Raw genomic sequence first — 19,897 nt, forward strand, 5'->3', positions numbered from 1 at the left:
TAAATGTGATATTTTTGGTCCAAAAACTAGACCCATTTTCCTCGGTCGTTTTGCTCATCAAGAAAAAGCATCTGAATTTAAGAACCTTTCGACACTTCCACTGAAAACAAGACAAAAACACCAAGACTTTTTCTTCTTGAAAATCATTTTTTCCAGTGCACTGGTTTAGCAAGTCAATTCAACCTACTTTTTTAAGTTTTGACCTGTGATAAGTTGAGATTTGTTTAACTTAATTGGTTAAATTATATGTTGATTTGACATCATTTTTTACAGTGCTGGACGACAAAACCAGTCATAAGAGTAACTTTTTTGAAATTGAGATTTATATTCATATATTATAAATAAGCTTTCCAATGATGTATGGTTTTTATTAGGATTCGACAATATTTGACTGAGATACAACTATTTAAAAATCAAAATATTGAGAAAATCGCCTTCAAAGTTATCCAAATAAAGTCCTCAGCAACACATAATACTAATGATAAACATTTATAATATATTTACTGTATGAATTTTACAAAATATCTTTATTATAAAGTTTTAAATACGTAAATGTTTATTACAAAATTGCATCGATTGCCCTCGAAGAGCTTTATTAACGTGTGGATTATTTCTGTGAATGAGAAATGCACATTTTTGTGCTTTAAAATCAGTAGCACCATTTACCATCATTATAAAGCTAATAACATTTTCTAAAATAACTTTGATTTTGTCTGTCTAAAAGATGATAGTCATATAGACGGTTTCAGCAGTAACAACATAAACAAGCGGCTGTCGCGGTCCGCACGTAACTTCCAGTAAACTCCGCTAATAATAAATAACAAAAAAGTACTTTAAACATAGTTTATTTATATAACAAGCAAAAAAAACAACACATAGATTACCCATAAAACCAAAACATTTGTTGTTTTCGACGAGGAATTTGTTCAAGAGATCAGTTTAGCAACTAGTCAGACCATTAAAAAAAACGAAACCGGAAGTAAAGTTCAGATCCAGACGTGTATCATGTGCGTCCGATGAAACCGTCTATACATCTCGGATGGCTTGAGGGTGAGTAAATCATGAGGTTATTTTCATTTTTCGATGCACTACCTCTTTAATATCCTAATGATTTTTTTGCATGATGTATTTTACCCATACAATGTATTGTTGGCTATTGCTACAAATATACCCGTGTTGCTTATGACTGCTTTTGTGGACCAGGGTGACATATGAAAGATGTGATATTTTACTTATTATTTATTGTTTTATATTATTCAGTTATATTTAAATAATTTGATTTTGATTTTCACGACTTTTCACATTTGGTATTTTTGTTTGAAATATATAAATCTAACAATAAGATATATTCAGTGAACATATCTTACTTTAAGCGTAGAGTTGTTTTAACTGGAAAATGAGGCAAAAATACATACTTACATAAATATTTTTGCAGTGTAAACGTCAAGATTTTGCACCATGAGGCTTGTAGAACAAAATAAAAAATAAATACTGAATGTAAAACGTTTTCAAATTGTCTGTGGTGAAACGCAAGGCTTTCATCGGTGAGAATGCAGCAGGGGATGTTGGTTGATAAAGAGGATACTCGATACAGTCTGGTTTGGGTGTGGTTGTCGGTTCTGCTTGGCTCATTGAGGGAGAGGCACTAAGACCTCTACGTAGTTTATGGGAAAGAAGCCTGATTCGCCGTTAATCATGCCTTCATACCAGTTCTCATCGATCTGATTGGTGAGGATGATGATGTCACCCTCTTTAAAGCCCAGCTCCCCTTCGTTCTCTGGCTCAAAGTCGTAAAGAGACCGACAACAGGGCTGGTCCAAGTGTGTCTCGATTTCTGAAATGAGTCAAATACAATGAATTATTTTAGTTTCTACACATTCGCAATTTTTACATCTTTTGCAAAATTCATTCTGTCATTCACACAGTTAAAGAGTAATGGTGCTTCTGAAGTGTGTGCTGCTTTAGACGACAGCATACTTTATTAATTACAGTGCTGGAAAAATGATTGAAAAAAAATGTATTAATGATAATAATGTATTATTAATTAATGTATGATGTCCGTGCACAATTTGAGTGTTTGTTAGTTCTTTCTCATGAAAAATGCCTTTTCAAAAAGAGTTTTGAAAAATGTTTCCTTGAATAAAAGATTAAATATATTGACTTATTACTATATTTAAGACATAAGATTTAGTGTGCAGATTCAGTGTGTATAGATTCGTGGTGTGCAAATTTAGTGTATACAGACTCTGTGTGTGGAGATTTAGTGTACTAATTCAGAGATTCAATGTGCAGATTTAGTGTACAGATTTAGGGGCCAGTCACACCAAAAGCGTTTATGGCAGTTGCAGGCGCCTTTTTTGAATGATTTTCTATGGGCAGGGCGCGTTTGCATGCTGTTTATGCGCGCCGAGCGCCTTGCGTTTTTTTGCCGTCTGCCGCGCACGCGTTTTTGAAAGAGCGCTGAGAGCGGAGAAGCGCCTGACGTCATTCGCGTCTTTCCATTTTCCAATCGAATGAGGGGAGAGGCGGGCCTTACGTTGTGGTGAGGGAAGTTTACAGTTGCTTTGAAGAACCGGACTCTCTTTTAAAGTTTTTGCTAATATGACAGTTAACAACAAAAGAGCGCTCACGCTTCAGTATCTGATTGAAAAGACAGCTGACTCGGTGGTTGCTTAGCAATATGAAAAGGCAGTGCGTTGCGACTTGCGTTTGCAAGCGTTTAAAGCGCTTTTGGTGTGACTGGCCCCTTAGTGTACAGATTCAGTGTACAGATTAGGTGTGCAGATTTAGTGTGTACAGACTCTGTGTTTGGAGATTTACGGTGGGTTGCACCAACAAGGATTAGGCCTAAATCTGGTTTAAATCAAAGCTTATTTAATAATTCTGTTGCACCAAACTTTAAACCTGTTTAAAAATAAACCTGTGGGCGTGACCGAATTAAAGATAATGAAGTCAGCCAGGAAAAACGGTACTCTCTTTACTTCAATGCAGATTATATAAACAGGCATTATTTGTTTTTGATTATATTTAGCTTGTTTAAAAGTAGACATTTCAGGCTTTCTTTGGATATGTGTATCATGTTTGTGTGACGAGTATTCGCGGAGTTTCAATTGATTTTTGTAACGTGTTTTGAGAGACAGCTGGCGGAGACAGAAATGTCTGGATGCACACCCTGTTTATTTTCTTTATTTGACAAAAAGATCTGTTGTTATTGTGAATGAACACATATTAAAGAAGACCCTTTACCATTTAAAATGTACACGTAAGTGTATGATTATTAATGATGGAGTATTTTAAGTTGATTCTGCCATGATAAGGAAAAAACACGTCAAAACGCGGCGCCACGTTTTTGGACCCCTGGGGGTTAACTTTAAACTTGCATATGAGGAGGTTTAAATATGTTTTTTTTTACAATTAAATGTCTGGCTAAATGATTAGAAACACATACCGCGAGCGTGGTGGCGCTATTCAAAGATGCGTTTATTATAACGTCTTAACAAAGTGAGTTTGGCGGCTCAAAAAGATTAATAACAGCATCGGTGACAGCTACCGATGCCCGTATGTGCTTCTCCATGCGCGCTCCAGTCAGACGAAGGACAGTGAACGAACAGACACACGGTGGCGCTTCATGACAAATGCGTCGACACATCTTGTTCATTATATCACAATATCTGAGCTTTGCGATATTTCCTGTCACAATATTTCCTGATCTGTTAATTGTTTTAAAAGATTGTCAAATGTTTTTATTTGAATCAGACCTTTAGATTAGCCTAACGGTGTATGTAGGTGATTTATAATATAATAAACTGTTTATTTCCTTTTTGAATGACAACGTCAACATTGTTGCGGTTTAATTATACCGGAAAATTCAACATGGCAGACAAAATAAATCGCAGATGAAGGGTTTAATACAGTTTAAAAAAGTTTTAATCTAAGATTTGTTAATCTGCGTTTAAATTTAAGTGGTGCAACACAACTCGAATTAAAATTAAACCGAGATCAACAAACCCTAGATTAGCTCTAAACTCTGCTTAAGTTAATCCTTGTTTGTGCAACCCACCCTTAGTGTACAGATTCAGACGATCGATGTGCAGATTTAGTATACAGTTTCAGTATTTCAGATTTAGTATACAGTTTCAGATTTAGCATACAGATTTAGCATGTACAGATATAGTGTACAGATTTAGTGTGTACAAACTCGGTGTGTGGAAATTTAGTGTACCGATTCAGAGAACCGATGTGCAGATTCAGTATTACAGAGTCTGAGAGATTTAGTATACAGATACAGTGTGTCAGATTTTAGCATGCACAGATTTAGTGTGTACAGATTCAGCGTGTACAGATTTAGCAGGTACAGATTTAGGGTGCACAGTTTTAGCGTTTAACATATTCAGTGTGTCAGATTTAGGGTGCACAGATTTAGCGTGTACAGATTCAGTGTGTCAGATTCAGTGTGTCAGATTTAGGGTGCACAGATTTAGCGTGTACAGATTCAGTGTGTCAGATTCAGTGTGTCAGATTTAGGGTGCACAGATTTAGCGTGTACAGATTCAGTGTGTCAAATTCAGTGTGTCAGATTTAGGGTGCACAGTTTTAGCGTAAACAGATTCAGTGTGTCAGATTTAGGGTGCACAGATTTAGCGTAAACAGATTCAGTGTGTCAGATTTAGGGTGCACAGATTTAGCGTGTACAGATTCAGTGTGTCAGATTTAGTGTGCAGATTCAGTGTGTAAAAATGTTGTGTGCACAGATTCAGTGTGTCAGATTTAGGGTGCACAGATTTAGTGTACAGATTCAGTGTGTCAAGATTTAGTGTGCAAATTCAGTGTGTAAAGATTAAAGGAATAGTCTACTCATTTTCAATATTAAAATATGTTATTACCTTAACTAAGAATTGTTGATACATCCCTCTATCATCTGTGTGCGTGCACGTAAGCGCTGGAGCGCGCTGCGACGCTTCGATAGCATTTAGCTTAGCCCCATTCATTCAATGGTACCATTTAGAGATAAAGTTGGAAATAACCAAACACATCAACGTTTTCCCTATTTAAGACGAGTAGTTATACGAGCAAGTTTGGTGGTACAAAATAAAACGTAGTGCCTTTCTAAGCGGATTCAAAAGAGGAACTACATTCCACGGCGCAACAGCACCCCCGGGAGCACTTCGACTCGCCTGAAAAGTCCGCTCCCCTTCTCACCCTCATAATGGGAGAGGGAGGGTGTTACTGCGCCGAGTCGAAGCACTCCCAAAAGTGCTATTACATATATATATATATCTATAGTTCCTCTTTTAAATCCGCTTAGAAAAGCGCTACGTTTTATTTTGTACCACCAAACTTGCTCGTATAGGGCTTATTCGCAAACACCGGAAGTCGCTAACCGCGGCCATCTTGTTGACATGACATCTGTCCTGCCCTTAGCCGCACGTAGATTTGAGTCGAGGGGAGCAGTAGCCTTATGGCTTCATCTCGTCTGTATTTAGAGAAGATGAGCTTGATTATTGTGGAACCATATCAAATAGACCCAATAGCCTTAAGTAAAGTGCCAGCCGTAACTTATCCGGATATTTATAACTATATCGTTCATACAGTATCCGCATTCATCATACAAGCACTGAAGGGCCGTTCACATAATAACGATAACTATAACGATAACTATATCATCGTCCACATCACCAAACAATACGTTTATGCTAATTCGCTCACGGCACTCACGCAAATCACTTGCCTTTAATATTGCTTGTAATAAAAACTTTTGCAGATGTCCTCAACACGCTGCGTTTCGCGTTACTCTAAACGGTGAATCTAGTTTGTGTAATCTCTTACCTTTTGGCATAACAGTTAGTTAATGTAATAGATTAAAAAGCATTACGTAGTCAATTTTCACAGCAACTGGAGGTAATCTAATGTTATAGACCTCAGCAATGAGCTTCACTGTCATTTTAAGTGGTCGTGCACTTGAAGTTCAAATAGATTTTAATGCTATCAATGGTTTATCCTTCATCAGGTGGGAAAAATCGCTCAGAAAGTGATCCCAATGATGTCGTTCATTGTATCTGTATCGCTATAGTTTTGGTGTGAGCTCCGCTATTCTGTTTAATATAAAACGATTTTCAAAACTATGTGAACGGCCCTTAATTCCCTACCTAGTATCAATGCCAGACCTATTATTATGCTCATATAGTTATTAATACTAATTTAATAACTGTCTCAATTTATGGCAGCTTATTTGAAAGAGCAGTTTCAGCCACTGCTTACAGCTAACCATATGTGATCAAATAATGGGGACAGACTTTGCTGTGAGGCATATATCCCTAACGTTACCTGTGGTAAAATGATGGGGACAGACTTTGCTGTTGGGAGTCTCTCCTTCGCTGGTTCAACTCCTCTGTCTCCTTCCTTTCATGTTTTCTGACAGTCGGTATCGCATAAAAACTAATTCCGGGGTTCTTTTTGCTGTTGTAGGAACATCCGTGTATTACACCACACACCATCGCGCGGTTTTAAAAAAATTACACCGATAATACCATTCATAATACCCACGCTGCCTCGCTTGTCAATTGACAGACTGACAGTTTTATGTCAACAATATGGCCGCCGCGAACATTGATGACGTAGATCGAATAACTCCTATAACTACTCGTCTTAAATAGGAAAAACGTTGATGTGTTTGGTCACTTCTAACTTTATCTCTAAATGGTACCATTGAATGAATGGGGCTAAGCTAAATGCTATCGAAGCATCGCAGCGCGCTCCAGCGCTTACGTGCACGCACACAGATGATAGAGGGATGCATCAACAATTCTTAGTTAAGGTAATAACATATTTTAATATTGAAAATAAGTAGACTATTCCTTTAAGGGGCGGTTTCCCGAACAGGGATTAGACTAGTCCTAGACTAAAAAAAATTGAAGAGCTGTCCAAACTGAAAACAACTTGCACTTACATATCTTAAAATACATAAATGCCCTTCGTTTTGCCTCAAAATGCACACAAGCAATGTTTTTAGTAAGGCATGTTTGTTAAAACTAGTTATATTTCCTAATTAAACTAAGGCCTAGTCCTGGTTCAAGCTAATCTCTGTCCGGGAAACAGATTCAGTGTGTAAAGATTTAGTGTGTACAGATTCAGTGTGTCAGATTTAGTGTGTACAGATTCAGTGTGTCAGATTTAGGGTGCAGATTTAGTGTGTAAATATTAAGCATACAGATTCAGTGTGTAGAGATTTAGTTTGTACAGATTTAGAATAAAAACTCAGTATGCAGATTTAGTGTGTGGATTCAGGCAACATGTGGAGAATACTTACGTGTGCTACAGGTATTACCATTGGGGCTTTCAGGCCATGTTTGACTCAATGGTTGTTTGTTGGTGAAATAATCAGCTGATCGCCAAAAAAACATGAGATCAGACATGAGAGACCGATACAGCTACACATGATTCACATACACCCACACTCAGATGATAACAAAAATGTTATGTAATGTAAAGTGATTCCTGTATAGATCAGATTCTACAATTATTTCATTAATTACATGATGCATCAAACTGCTAAAATACTAAAAGTCCCACTATAAACGTATTAGAGGTAAAAAAAAAAATCCATAATAAAATATCAACACCTACTTTTTCCATTTACAGTGTGATTGACTTGAATATCTGCAAAGCATATTGAGGAGTTATGTAAGAAAACGTGGTGGTATGATATGTAGATGTAAAACATGAACCTCGTTTGTAAATATAAACAAAATAATGCATGGATGAAAACTACAAGATGAAATAAACAACAAAATGGATTGCAGTTCTTCTTGTTGCGGAAAATGGTCAAGGGCTCATGAGCAGAACCTTTAATTTCTTTTTGCCATTTAAATTTTGCAATATTTCATATATGTATCATATATGAATGTATATAAACCTTTCTCTTCATGTCAACACTGATACCTGTGGTCTTGACTGATGAGGTGTAAGAAAGTTCATTGTGCTGATTGATCTCGGCCGTCTCCAGACTGGACATAATCGACTTTGGCTTGAACTCTTTTTTGGGCCGACTGCTTGCTGTTGCTATCCTGTGAGACCAAGTATGTGTGTTCATTTATATATCAGTAAAGAACCCTCAGTTTTATAACACTCACAAAATGTTGACTAATTCATTTACGATCAATGTATATTCACGCCAATTTCAATTTTAATAAACAGTATTTTCAGCATATTCAATTGTGTATAACGGTACCTGCTCTGTAGTTTGCTGTTAAGGTCCACCAGGATCTCCAAGGACTGTTGATGGTAATCCAGCGCAGCCTCAATCAGAGCCGATAACTGACTCACTTGCTCCACCTATAGGTAAATGAAAGACATGGCATTGTCAGAGGATCTAGCATGTTTAGAAATACCTTAAATGTCTTACTGATTTGTACTGTAAACATAAAGTAGGCACTTGTGGTGCAATAGGGACATTTTACGAAAGAAGATGGTAAGTATTGTTTCTTACGTCATTCTCCAAAAAGTTAAACATGCTCCTCTCCGCAAGATCTTTGGACTCCTCAAATTTCTCCACAGCCTGTCTGATGTCCTCATCGGGAATCTTGCCCTGACGCTTCTTCTTATAGTCGAAATCTAACCGTCGACCCTCCAGTTTCTTCAGATGATGCTACCAGAGATGTATGCGTGTATAAGACTTACATTTTGACAAATTGCAACATATATATTTTGTCATTATAATTCTAAACAAAAAATATTAAATTATTTAAGGTACATTCATACACAGATTTGTGTTACACTGGCTGTTAAAAACAACAAAAAGATTAAATAGTATCTGAAGGGTCATGTGAAATTATGACAGATGCATAAAAAGTGGGGATGCAACTAATAATTTTCATAATCAATTAATTGGGCGATTATTTTTTCGATCAGATAAAACATATTTACTCCATTAGATTTGTCACAATTTAAAGATGTGAAAATTAAAAAAAATGTAAAAGTGCAAAAGCAACACACTAGTACAGAGTTTTTTTAATATAATATTTTTTATTTTGATATTTTACGCCTTAAATAAAAAAGTTTGTGTGACGTTTAAATAGTAAAACATCTTTAAATGTCAAAATATAAATAAACCAAATTAACAGGGTCTTCAGGGATGTGCTGGTGAGGAAATTTTGCCACAGATTAATAAACTCATTTTAATCTTCAACTTTAGACCTTGATAAGAATTATATTGAAGAACAAAATGTATCCTTTATTAACCAGTGTTTGTTGGCACTTTTGTTTTCATCATTATCCTGTAAAGGTTGCCAGATCCGCGTAACAAAACCACCCCAATGGCCATTTAAAATGAGTCCAAAAGCATCGCAATGACTATTCACGGCCCAAATACCAACAACTAATGAATCAAATCCTTTCATCTTTAACCCACAGAAAAACATCAACCTGCAGAAACACTCCTCTGAAAGGCAGAGGACCTGGCAACTCTCCGGATGGGGCAACGCCGACTTGCTTTTAAATAAGCTGGTTGCACGTTGAGAACAAGAGTGCCACACAAGCCCTGAAAAGTGAAGCCAAAACGTCTCAATCGCCCCCCAGTGACTGCTCCCAGTATAGGTCATAAACCCCGCCTCCCCATGTTATTTAATGGGACTTGAGACCAACTAAAAAATGTAATTACACTTCAATTATCTTTTTTCCGAAGCTGGTTTCTGTCATTTATTGTAGTTTTTATCACGCTGATGTAAATTCAAATGTTTGTTTTTAAAATAAGTTTGTTTTTAGTTAGTTATTTAATGATATAAAAACGGTGGTGTCACATCATGATTGACAGCTTGAGTTATCGTGTGATAAGCGCATTCTGCGAGAGCGAGGGCGGGGTCTTGATTTCGTGGCTTTACTTCCTGCTCACTACTGCGCAGGACTGGTCCCGAAATCGCTACTGCGCAGACTCAAGACCCAAGATGTCAGCGCCATATCGGGACACTGGCGGCTTCAATTTTCACCAATGGAAGAGAGCGAACAGGCGTCGTCCATCTTTTTTTACAGTCTATGGTTGAGAAGAAGCAGCGCCTAACAAACGTGCAGCTCGCGTAGTATGAAGCACGCATGTCTGAGCTGTCTGACAGTGGTGTGGAAGCAAGTGACGTCTCCCCGACCAACTAATTTAAAGGGGCGGTGAATTTGTCGATTTTATTGTTTTATACTGTTGTCTGATGTCTACTTATGATGCGTGGTACATTCAAAAACATCAAAAGCAATAAGTAATAGGCTATTTTGTAACATGAATTAGTGGCTCTCTGGAGAAATGGTTCGTTTGAAGGGGCGGGCCGCATTGAAGACCTCAACGTAAACACCCACTGCTATGATTGGACAGCTTCATTCCCCGTCCTTACATGTGGGGAAATGTTTTAAAAACATTAATGTGATAAAAATAGCAGCCGAACACAAATATGTTTGAGCCACAAAAGATTCTGGGTGCTAAAGATGATACACATAAATGACAATACGTATATTAAAGTAGAAACAAAACTCGACGTGACTAAATTACCGTATAAAACACAGTAAGCGTGCATCAGAATCTAAACTGCGGCTAATAAATCCTTATCAATAACTTTGTATATTTCTATTGTGCTTGTGAGGTTGCTTTTACATTCACGTTACGTTACATACCACAGTTATATGATAAAAAAATAAGCTTTGTTGAGTGTTTGACCTTTCAAACGGAACTCGCCTAAATTACCGTATACAACACAGTAAACGGGCATCAGAATCTAAACTGCGGCTGATAAATCCTTCCTTATAACTAACTTTGTATATTTCTACCTTTAAATTACAGTCATATTGTTAAGTGTTGTACCTTTATTAATCGTTTAATGTTTTTAGTAAATTAAAACAGTCAAACAAACGTGTTTAGACACGGATGTTACAACAGGACATATCAAGCGATCTCTTAAGCAATAGTGAAACGCAGTAACTTAAATAAAGTAAAATGTCTTACTGTGAATTATACTGCTGTGTCATTGTTGTCAGATCCAATATAAGTGGTGCTTCTGAGTCTCTCTGCAAATCCAGCATCGACTTCTTTACAAATGAATCCATGTCCACAACGTTAACAAACGCTCCCCACACGAGCTGGAACTTCTTCAAAAGCAAACTTTATCCATGCATTGCTAATGTTATGTTCCAAGCCTCCGAATTGAAGTATTTAGCTTCTGTGTTGTTCCCACGCGGTTGTTCCCACGCGGTTCTTCCACAACCGAAAATGCGTTTCCATGGTATTATAACAGATCACCGCGTCAAAATAAAAGTCTCTCAGAAAAAATGTATTTATAAAGTCATTTTGGTTAAATTTGTCAATCTTTAAAGACATGTTTACTTACTGAGACACACGTGTGTCACACGAAGCTGTGGGCGGGGCTACAAAAGTAGACGTGTCCTTTTGGTTATGGGGAGGTGTTTCAATTCTACTTTGACGTCATAGATTTCCGAATTTTAGACTGGAGTGTTTAGCTGGCTTGGTGCCAAAAACGGTTATATTTCAGTAGCACGGACGTTTTCAGTTCTGAAACTTGCAGGATGTTCATTTAAGTATGATGACCTCTTATATAACAAATTATCAAGTTAAAATGTAGTTTTTGATTCACCGCTCCTTTAATAACACCAAATTTTATGATCGATCGATCGATTAGTTGTTGCAGCCCTAATAATGAGCCTTGTAATTTGGCAAAATACATTTTTGTCATACATATAAATCACAAATACTTCATTGTAGATGTTTTACAAGCACCCATATTTCTGGAAGGCTATTCAAAACATGTAATTAAATTTCCTTGAATGTTGCCTTTCATGTCACAGTTCAGGACTATTGACAGTGAAGTCTGAGTACGGCCTCGTGGCCCAATCATCCAATCAGTGTTAGCATGACATCACTGCCTAAGAGCAATTAATCATGTGGCATATATGACTCAACTGACTGGCTCAATAAAACCTTGACACAGACCCTGTGTGCCCGTGAGCAAACATTGCAAATCTTAAACCTGGTCCAGGGGTTCTTGCACCTTTAATAATTATTTCGCATTCTTGCTTTTGCGCTTGTAAGTAACACTTTGATATTTAATTTTGTGCATTGTTGTACTTTCATTGCGTTCGTTATTATCTGTAAATGTCTCATCAGCTGATCAGCTGGGTTGCCAGTGGCGAGGGACAACAGTTTGTTTTTGACAGTGTGTTGGAAAGTATTTACTACCAGACACTAGGGGGCGCTTCGTAGAGAAAAACACTCAGTGTCTTACCACAATCTCTTTGAGATCTTTGTCTTGAAGAGTCTGTAGTGGGTCAATGAAGTTCTGTTTCACATTGATATCGAGGGCGTCTTTAATATCGGCCATCTGCTTCATGGCTTCGCCGATGTCCACCAGCGCACATCCTGTGAATATAATGTACACACAAAAGCACCATGTAATGTGGCTTTGAGAATAACCGCATGATCTCATTTGATTTCTTTTGTTTTATACGAAGCAGTTCGTTAGCATTGACAAATTTAATTATCATTCTGTCACCCTCTCCGGTGGAGTGCCTCAAGGATCTGTCCTTGGGCCACTTTAATTTTTAATCTTCCTTAACAACATGCTTACATGATCTTAAAAAATTAAACACAGAAAAAAATAATTCTGCTAGTAGCCCCTAAATCACTTGATCTCACCCAACATGACTTCTCTATTAACATTGACGGTGTTCTGGTTTAACCCTCTTCCACAATATACGAAACCTTGGTTTGTTGTTCGATTCTAGGCTATGTTTTGAACCCCACATCAATCACCTTGTCAAGTCTTGTTTTTTTCATCTTCGCAATACCGTCCGTTTAAGACACTCACTTAATCTCAAAGATGCTGAAACTATTGTTCACACATTTATTACTTCATGTCTTGATTATTGCAATGTTTTATGGTCTACCCAAAAAATTCATAAATCGCTTGCAGTTCGTTCAGAATTCAGCTGCCTGGGCACTCACTTTTACCCAAATATCTGCTCACATCATCCCTGTCCTACAACAACTACTTTGACTCCTTGTAAATTACCGCATGCAGTTTAAGATTCTCGCATCTTCCTACCTCTCAGAATTGATTATCCCCTATATCCCTCCCTGTACCCTGAGATCGAGCTCTGAAAACTTGCTTGCAGTACCCGTCTATCTAGTGTGGGTGGTAGGGCTTTCAGCATATCAGCTTCTAAGCTCTGGAACAAACTACCGCAAGACCTTTGTGATGTCTCTTCTCTTCAGACCTGCACATTTTCCTCGAAATGTACGGAATGTGCCATCTTACTACACAACCCTACATAATAGCATGTTGCACATCTCCAAAACACCTTGTTGAACTAATAAAAAAACACCACAAGGTGTCAGAGTTGTGTTCAGTTGTGAGAAGCACGGACACATTACAGGAAACACATTTCACAATCCCCGGAGTGAGTAAGAGAGAGCGAGAGAGGTTGTGAGACAGTGGGAGCATTCCTCTGCATTGCTGCAGGATTTCCGTTACTGTTTGCCTGTGGTTCATGCCTGTGCATGTGTGAGCTGCGTTTACCGAAAGACGACTCCTCTCCGAGCTCTTTTCCATATCGCAGCATGCAGTCTCCCAACAGGCCTTCGGTTTGAGGATAGCCTGTCGTTTTCACCTGCCCTCTCATTTTAGACACGGTGTTGAGCATTCCCAGCTTCGCTCTCGACGCTGTGTGGAAACATACATGACAAACACACGAATCATAAATCACTGCAATCTGAAAATGATTCATTGATTGTGAAATGAGAATCTCAAATCATCAGGATTCTTTAAAATTATGATTCAATTCATCCCATACAAACACACAATATTAGTTTTTAACTCTTTCCACGCCAGCATGTTTTTATGATTTTCACAAATGCCTTCCAGAAATGTTTTTTATATAATATATAAACATACATATATATTAAATGCAAGAACAGACCCTCACTATTACATAATTGATTTAGCAGTTTAATACATTTGTGTTATTATTCACAACACTGCTGTTGTAGTTTAAGACTACATACCTGGGTTTGGTTGGAGGTATTCAGTGGTTTTAGTTATAAGGTCAAAAACAGACTTGTTTGTGACATCTATTTTCTGTAAAGGTGAGAAAAGCACATTAGATGGAGAAGGTGAATGTGCCAGCCACATAAATCAAGTTACATGAAGGTTTAATGCTAGTCCTACCCGCTCCATTTCCATAAAGTCTTCATCGAGCTTGGTCCCCTCAGCGCCGCTTATCTTCTCGCTCAGTAACTGCATGGGAAAACACAGAAATTAGAGATCAGGGAGAGGAAGTGGTGACATTAAGCAGAATGCGAATATTTCTCTGTGCACACAATAGAAAGGGAGGCAGTGATAATCGATAAACAGGCCTTTTTTATTTTAAAATGAATCTGCCTATTTACCGTCTGAACCAGCAATTACAATATGCTGGAATAAAGTGGCTTATATAATTAGTCCTTCAGGATTGCTTATTGTGACTCAACCTTTTGAGAACCGCAATTGTTCAGATTGCTGATGCATAACATCTTCCTGAAATTTTGTTCTTTGTTCTTATTATAAACATCACCATGTTGGGTTAAATTCTGTCATCATTTATTAGTGCTGCAACAACTAATCAATAAAATCGATAATGAAATTTGTTGTCAACGACCAGCTTGGTTAAAAGCAAGGTAGCGAGTTCTGAAGAAATGGAAGGATTTGGTTCATTAGTTGTTGGTATTTGGGCAGTGAATAGTCAAAATTAAGAGTTAGGTTTCAAAACGCGATAAGCGCCACATTTTTTAAATGAGCCAAAATCAGTATTGTATCAGGTCAGTATTTAAAAGTAAATATCTGCCGTGTTATTCTGTCATCTTTTCTCCTTTTTTTCCAAAACCCAATAAATGCCACTCCTCCTTTTCTACAAAACGCAATAAATCCGCTCCACAAATTACAACGCACCATTTCTACGCACTGAAAACAAACAATGGCGGCGCGTTGAGTACACATGTAATGCTAGTTTTCCCTTATCTTGTACTTCGTGATCAACAAACAAACAAAAACAAAATAATACTTTAATGGCATTGCTAAACCTTTGATAGTTTTATGTGATGGGAAAGACATGTAAACCATCAACATCTAATAACTTACGTAAGAGGCACTCGCGAGCAATTTTGTGGAAAAAAATATTCGTTTATATAATAAATCTTTGAAAATCAAATTATGGATTTGAAGGTTTTATGTTTTTATAAGCTAAAGATGCTATGTGAAAGTTTGTAACAGAAAATAGTGGTTTTCATCTTTTCACTTTCTTGGTATAGAAAACACGTTTTTACTGAAATTAGTCAAAATGGATTTATTGCGTTTTGGAACCAAACTCTTCAGATATTCAACAAGGTTGTAGTAGTGTGTGGCTTTTGCACTTTAAAAAATACACTTCTACATGTGAATGCACTAATTTCGTGCTTTATAGCTATAATAAGAATTGAAAAATTGAATTGAGTAAATATTTATGTTTTATTTGATTAGTCGGTTAATCGGAAAAAAAATTGTCGAACGATTAATCAATTATGAAAATAATTGTTAGTTGCAACCCTATTATTTATTCACCCTTATGTCATTTCAAACTCTTATGTGCTGTTTTTCTCCATTTATCTGTATGAAGTGAGACAATTATTTCGTGATGCATTCTTCTCTATAGTGTGACAAACCAATTTAACTCTTCAATAAATGATCATAAAAATTTAATGCATAATAAAAACATTAAAATAATTGCTGTTTAAAATATATTTAATATGAAATATAGGATGACACACTGATAATTTTTTCAACTTTCCAAAGGAAAGGCACTAATAAACAGCCCACATTGAATTCCCATAGCTGTCATGGTGTAACATTGTCTGTGAGTAGATTTGCTAAGGTGAAAAGCATCATTATTTGTGAGCTGATTAACCATATGAGCTTTAGGCTAGAGCCCGACCGATATGCGTTTTTTCGGGCCGATGCCGATACAGATATTAGGGAGTAAAAAAAGACCGATAACGATATATCGGCCGATATTCTTTATGTGTATATTATAGTTCAGTATGTACTACAGTATATTATACTACAGTACTGTACATAGAATACACTATATACTTTACCATAATATACTGTATATGAATAAATACAATGCAATGCAATGATCACTCACAAATGTGGTGATCACTCACAAATGTGGTGATCCAAATCCAACACTTATATTGATGTGACAAAGATATGTACTATAGGCAAGAAGTTAACAATAAACTTTATTATCCAAAATTAGTTGGATATCAGTGCACTAAACAGTAAACTTGACTTATTATAAATAACTTTAAAACACAAAGAGAACAAAAGACATAAAACTTGCATCATTTGCAGTTTTGACGAGAATAACGTTATAAAGAGAAACTTATGAAGTCATTGATTAATTTTGGCTTTACAGTAAGTTGTGTACTTCACAAATTAGTTAGCCACTCACAGTTACGAAGACAATGCTTGAGGGAGCACATACTAATGTACGCTATGTTTAATGTTGTGCACAACGTTTTTATAACACAAACCCAGGGTTCCGTGCAAACTTTAGACTTTTATAAAACTAAAGCGTCTTCGCTCCGCCTCTTTTATTTAGCAAGGGTGTAGAGTTGCGCGAGCTTATTGAATCAATTGCTCTGAAATGAGCATGTTAACTAGCAACACAAGCAGCAGTAATCTCATATAGTGTTATATAAGTGCACGGCTGCGCGTAGTTTAAACGTGTAATTTCTCCGTCTCGCGTCATTTCTCCCGCTTGCGTTTTAACTCGCAAGTCGACAAAGAGACGGATTAAAAACACCAAATGTAAGCGGGAATGCGTCTCTCTTGTCCATTTATAATCCAATCGACCAAAGCGCGTCTTAATACCAGGTGTAAAAATGTTGTGAAGAAGACACAAGTTCATCAAGTTGATAGAGCGAATGACAGAGGTTTTGGCAACCTAGTTACCAACAGTAAATAAAACAAAGCACAGAGACACAACTGCATGTAGTCAAGATTGGGCAAGTTCAATTCAATTATTAGAATTGCAGCTGGTATTTGCCAGCGATCAGTCCTGTGGGTTTAATGTTCGCCACGTCAGAATTTATTCGGCAAATGCGTTTCTATCTCCCATTTAAGGCTGTCACGATTATGAAATTTGGCTGACGGTTAATTGCCTAATAAATTGTGACGAGTATGGCGATTAATTGTCTGTTTTATTGCTTTCACATTTAATTTAATTCTAATTTTTGTTCATGAAATAATTCACACATTGTTTAAATTAAATATTTTGCAAGATTTACCTGGCAGTAAATATTAATACACATAACACATAGTTAAAAGTAATTATTTAATGAATATAACTTTCAAAATTATTCCCATTATTCGCATTTACTCTTTTTCGCATAAAGAGCAATTATGGTCCGATTCATGACTTTACATTTCCTTTGACGTGTAAATGTGTATTAGTACATGTTAACGATATGCAAAAGGTACAAACCCTAAAGTAAACAATGATGCGAGTTATTTCATTTCCACCTGACGTCAGAGGTATTGAGGCATAACGTACAGATTAGCTGGCTAATCAAGGACACAATAATTTTCAGATCGATGAGTCTTGTACAAAATCAAAGCGTTTGAGGAAGGAAGGATATCTGGAGCTACAAAAATGTACGGTATCTAGAAAATGATGTGTTTTTTAACCATAAACCACACAAAGTCGCGAACGCATTGCATTAAACCAAATACACAAAATAACGTTGTTTTTAGCAATAAAATATGTGCCCTATAAGTAAGAAACCACCTTAAGTGAGGGTAAAAACTTTTTGCGAATTAAGGAATTTTAATTCGAAATTTGGCGTTTCCATCACTCAATTTTGATGCGATACTTCGAAATTCGCATACAATCATGGTGATGGAAACATGGCTACTGGCAAACTGAACCAACAGTAAGTGCTAAATACAAAGTAGTTAGTAGGGTTGCCGCGGTGACGTAATTTTCCAACCGGTTAATCAGCGCGTCACAAACCCGGTGATACCGGTGTCACCGTGTGGGAGGGGCTTATAAATGCGCATGCAGACATGCACATTTTATTTTCACTTTTGAATTACGCAACTGTTTAAATGCAGTGCTTGCGTACGCTGCGTTAAATTGTGTATGAATTTGCATGCAATGCGAGTGCAACAGCTGGTTTACTAAAGTGCTTGAGTCAATGTGCGCAGGTAATTCTCAAAGAACCAGCCAGTCCCAAGCAGAGCAACAGGCTACTTCTCCATAAAGAGCTGCTTGAATGATGGGTTTATTATTTTTCTTGATGATAAACACAACAACAAAACGATCTCGCTTATATTAAACATCATATATGTATATTATAACAAAAACGAGTAAGCACGCGGCTTCTGCCTTCGTCTGGTCGGTCAGCTCGCCTCGCACACTCAGGAATAAATGAAATCTGACACCTGCTGCTCTGTGACGTGACGCGCGTTCAGCTCCGCTGAATTCAGGCACCAGACACATTCAGTTTGCTCTCTCTAATGAAACTAAATGATTAAATTACACGAAAATATCAAAACAATGGTGATGTTAAATAGACTGGCAACGTGGTAAAGGTATATCAAAGCATTAGAAATACATGACACATTATTTTTAAATAAGTAAGTAAGATACACAGACGCATCTGCCCAGTAAATCTTGAAATCAGAAGTCAACAAATCAAAAGTTTTTCTTGTTTGGGAAGATAAAGTGTGAAATATTATGCATTTATGCTGATATGTGACCCATTTTGGTAAATGTAAATATTAATGAGATATTGTTATTTTTACATGATCTACTGTATCTACATAAATCACCAGCTGGATTTAGTTTCGCATATATCCGATATCTAAGCTCACAATTTTATCTGTTTCCCAAAAACTATTTACACCGTAGCTATATGTAGTGGCCTACATTCATGCTAACACACTTGAAGAAGTACTCTGGATATTGACCTACTTCTGTCTCACTCCTGGTTCACCGACACCAGCCCTCAATGATGCTAAAGATGGGTTTTTACCACAATGCTGCACTGCTGTGGTCAAGGTGCAAGAACGTGATCTTGGCAGGATATCCTGCTATCTGAACATCTTTGCTATATATGGATTACTTGCAATGTTATGTCTAATATTTTGTAACAAAAAAAATCTAAGAGTGTCCTTTTTGTACATTTATGCATTTGGCAGATGCTTTTATCCAAAGCAACTTACAGGACATTGAATGATCGATTGCGCAGTTAATGTCAGTTTGGCCCAAGCAATCCAATTTTGTCTCAGTATGATGTCATAGTCTGACAAAAGATCAACATTTTTAATTATTTGTATTATTTTTTAATTATTACCTCATTGTGACTAGGCAGGAAAAGTAAACACTGAACACTAAACATCATAGATATATAAATGTATCTGTTGAATTGTTGATGTGCTAATGTGTTATTAATCATATGTGAAGATTAAGAATAGGCTATTTTGGCACGTCAATTTCAATAGAGAAAAGTCACAGTAAAGTAATAAAAATCAAGGTACATGAGTTTGTGATGACCCCTTTACATTTCAAATTAAAATATTATGGATAACTCTCTAATGACCCTGCAATGTTTGTGAGATTTTGATCAACGTCAAGCCAAGTCTCACATACATTTCTCATTTCCTCTTCATGGACAAATGCATAATTTACCAAGGAATGAGCGACACGAAAATAAGGAAGGAAATTGCAACCTAACTCTAGACAGTGACGACACCCACTGTGACTGCACTTTCGCTCACAAACATCTCATTAAATTACGGTCAGAGATGCTACAGACACATGTTACAGTCGACAT

The 19,897-nt window shown here is 36.9% G+C and overlaps 1 protein-coding gene across 3 annotated transcripts in view; it reads right to left on the reverse strand.

The window, feature by feature from the left end:
• Positions 1-226: 226 nt before the first annotated feature.
• The window catches only part of sh3gl3a (SH3-domain GRB2-like 3a), a 49,926-nt gene continuing 30,255 nt past the window's right edge, over positions 227-19,897 (reverse strand). For 2 of the 3 annotated variants that reach the window (XM_055181985.2, XM_055181918.2), the window contains exons 2-11: positions 14,211-14,279; positions 14,048-14,120; positions 13,563-13,706; positions 12,270-12,403; positions 8,486-8,644; positions 8,228-8,331; positions 7,939-8,063; positions 7,624-7,656; positions 7,307-7,381; positions 227-1,834 (exon numbers count right to left, since the gene is read on the reverse strand). In XM_055181985.2, the coding sequence (XP_055037960.1) occupies positions 1,629-1,834; positions 7,307-7,381; positions 7,624-7,656; positions 7,939-8,063; positions 8,228-8,331; positions 8,486-8,644; positions 12,270-12,403; positions 13,563-13,706; positions 14,048-14,120; positions 14,211-14,225 (1,068 nt within the window). In that variant the 5' untranslated portion in view covers positions 14,226-14,279 and the 3' untranslated portion in view covers positions 227-1,628. The remainder of the gene's footprint in view (positions 1,835-7,306; positions 7,382-7,623; positions 7,657-7,938; positions 8,064-8,227; positions 8,332-8,485; positions 8,645-12,269; positions 12,404-13,562; positions 13,707-14,047; positions 14,121-14,210; positions 14,280-19,897) is intronic. The other variant, XM_055182049.2, reaches the window with a different exon arrangement.

This window comes from Misgurnus anguillicaudatus, chromosome 21 (genome assembly GCF_027580225.2).
Source record: "Misgurnus anguillicaudatus chromosome 21, ASM2758022v2, whole genome shotgun sequence".
In the NCBI taxonomy this organism is placed as follows: Eukaryota; Metazoa; Chordata; class Actinopteri; order Cypriniformes; family Cobitidae; genus Misgurnus; species Misgurnus anguillicaudatus.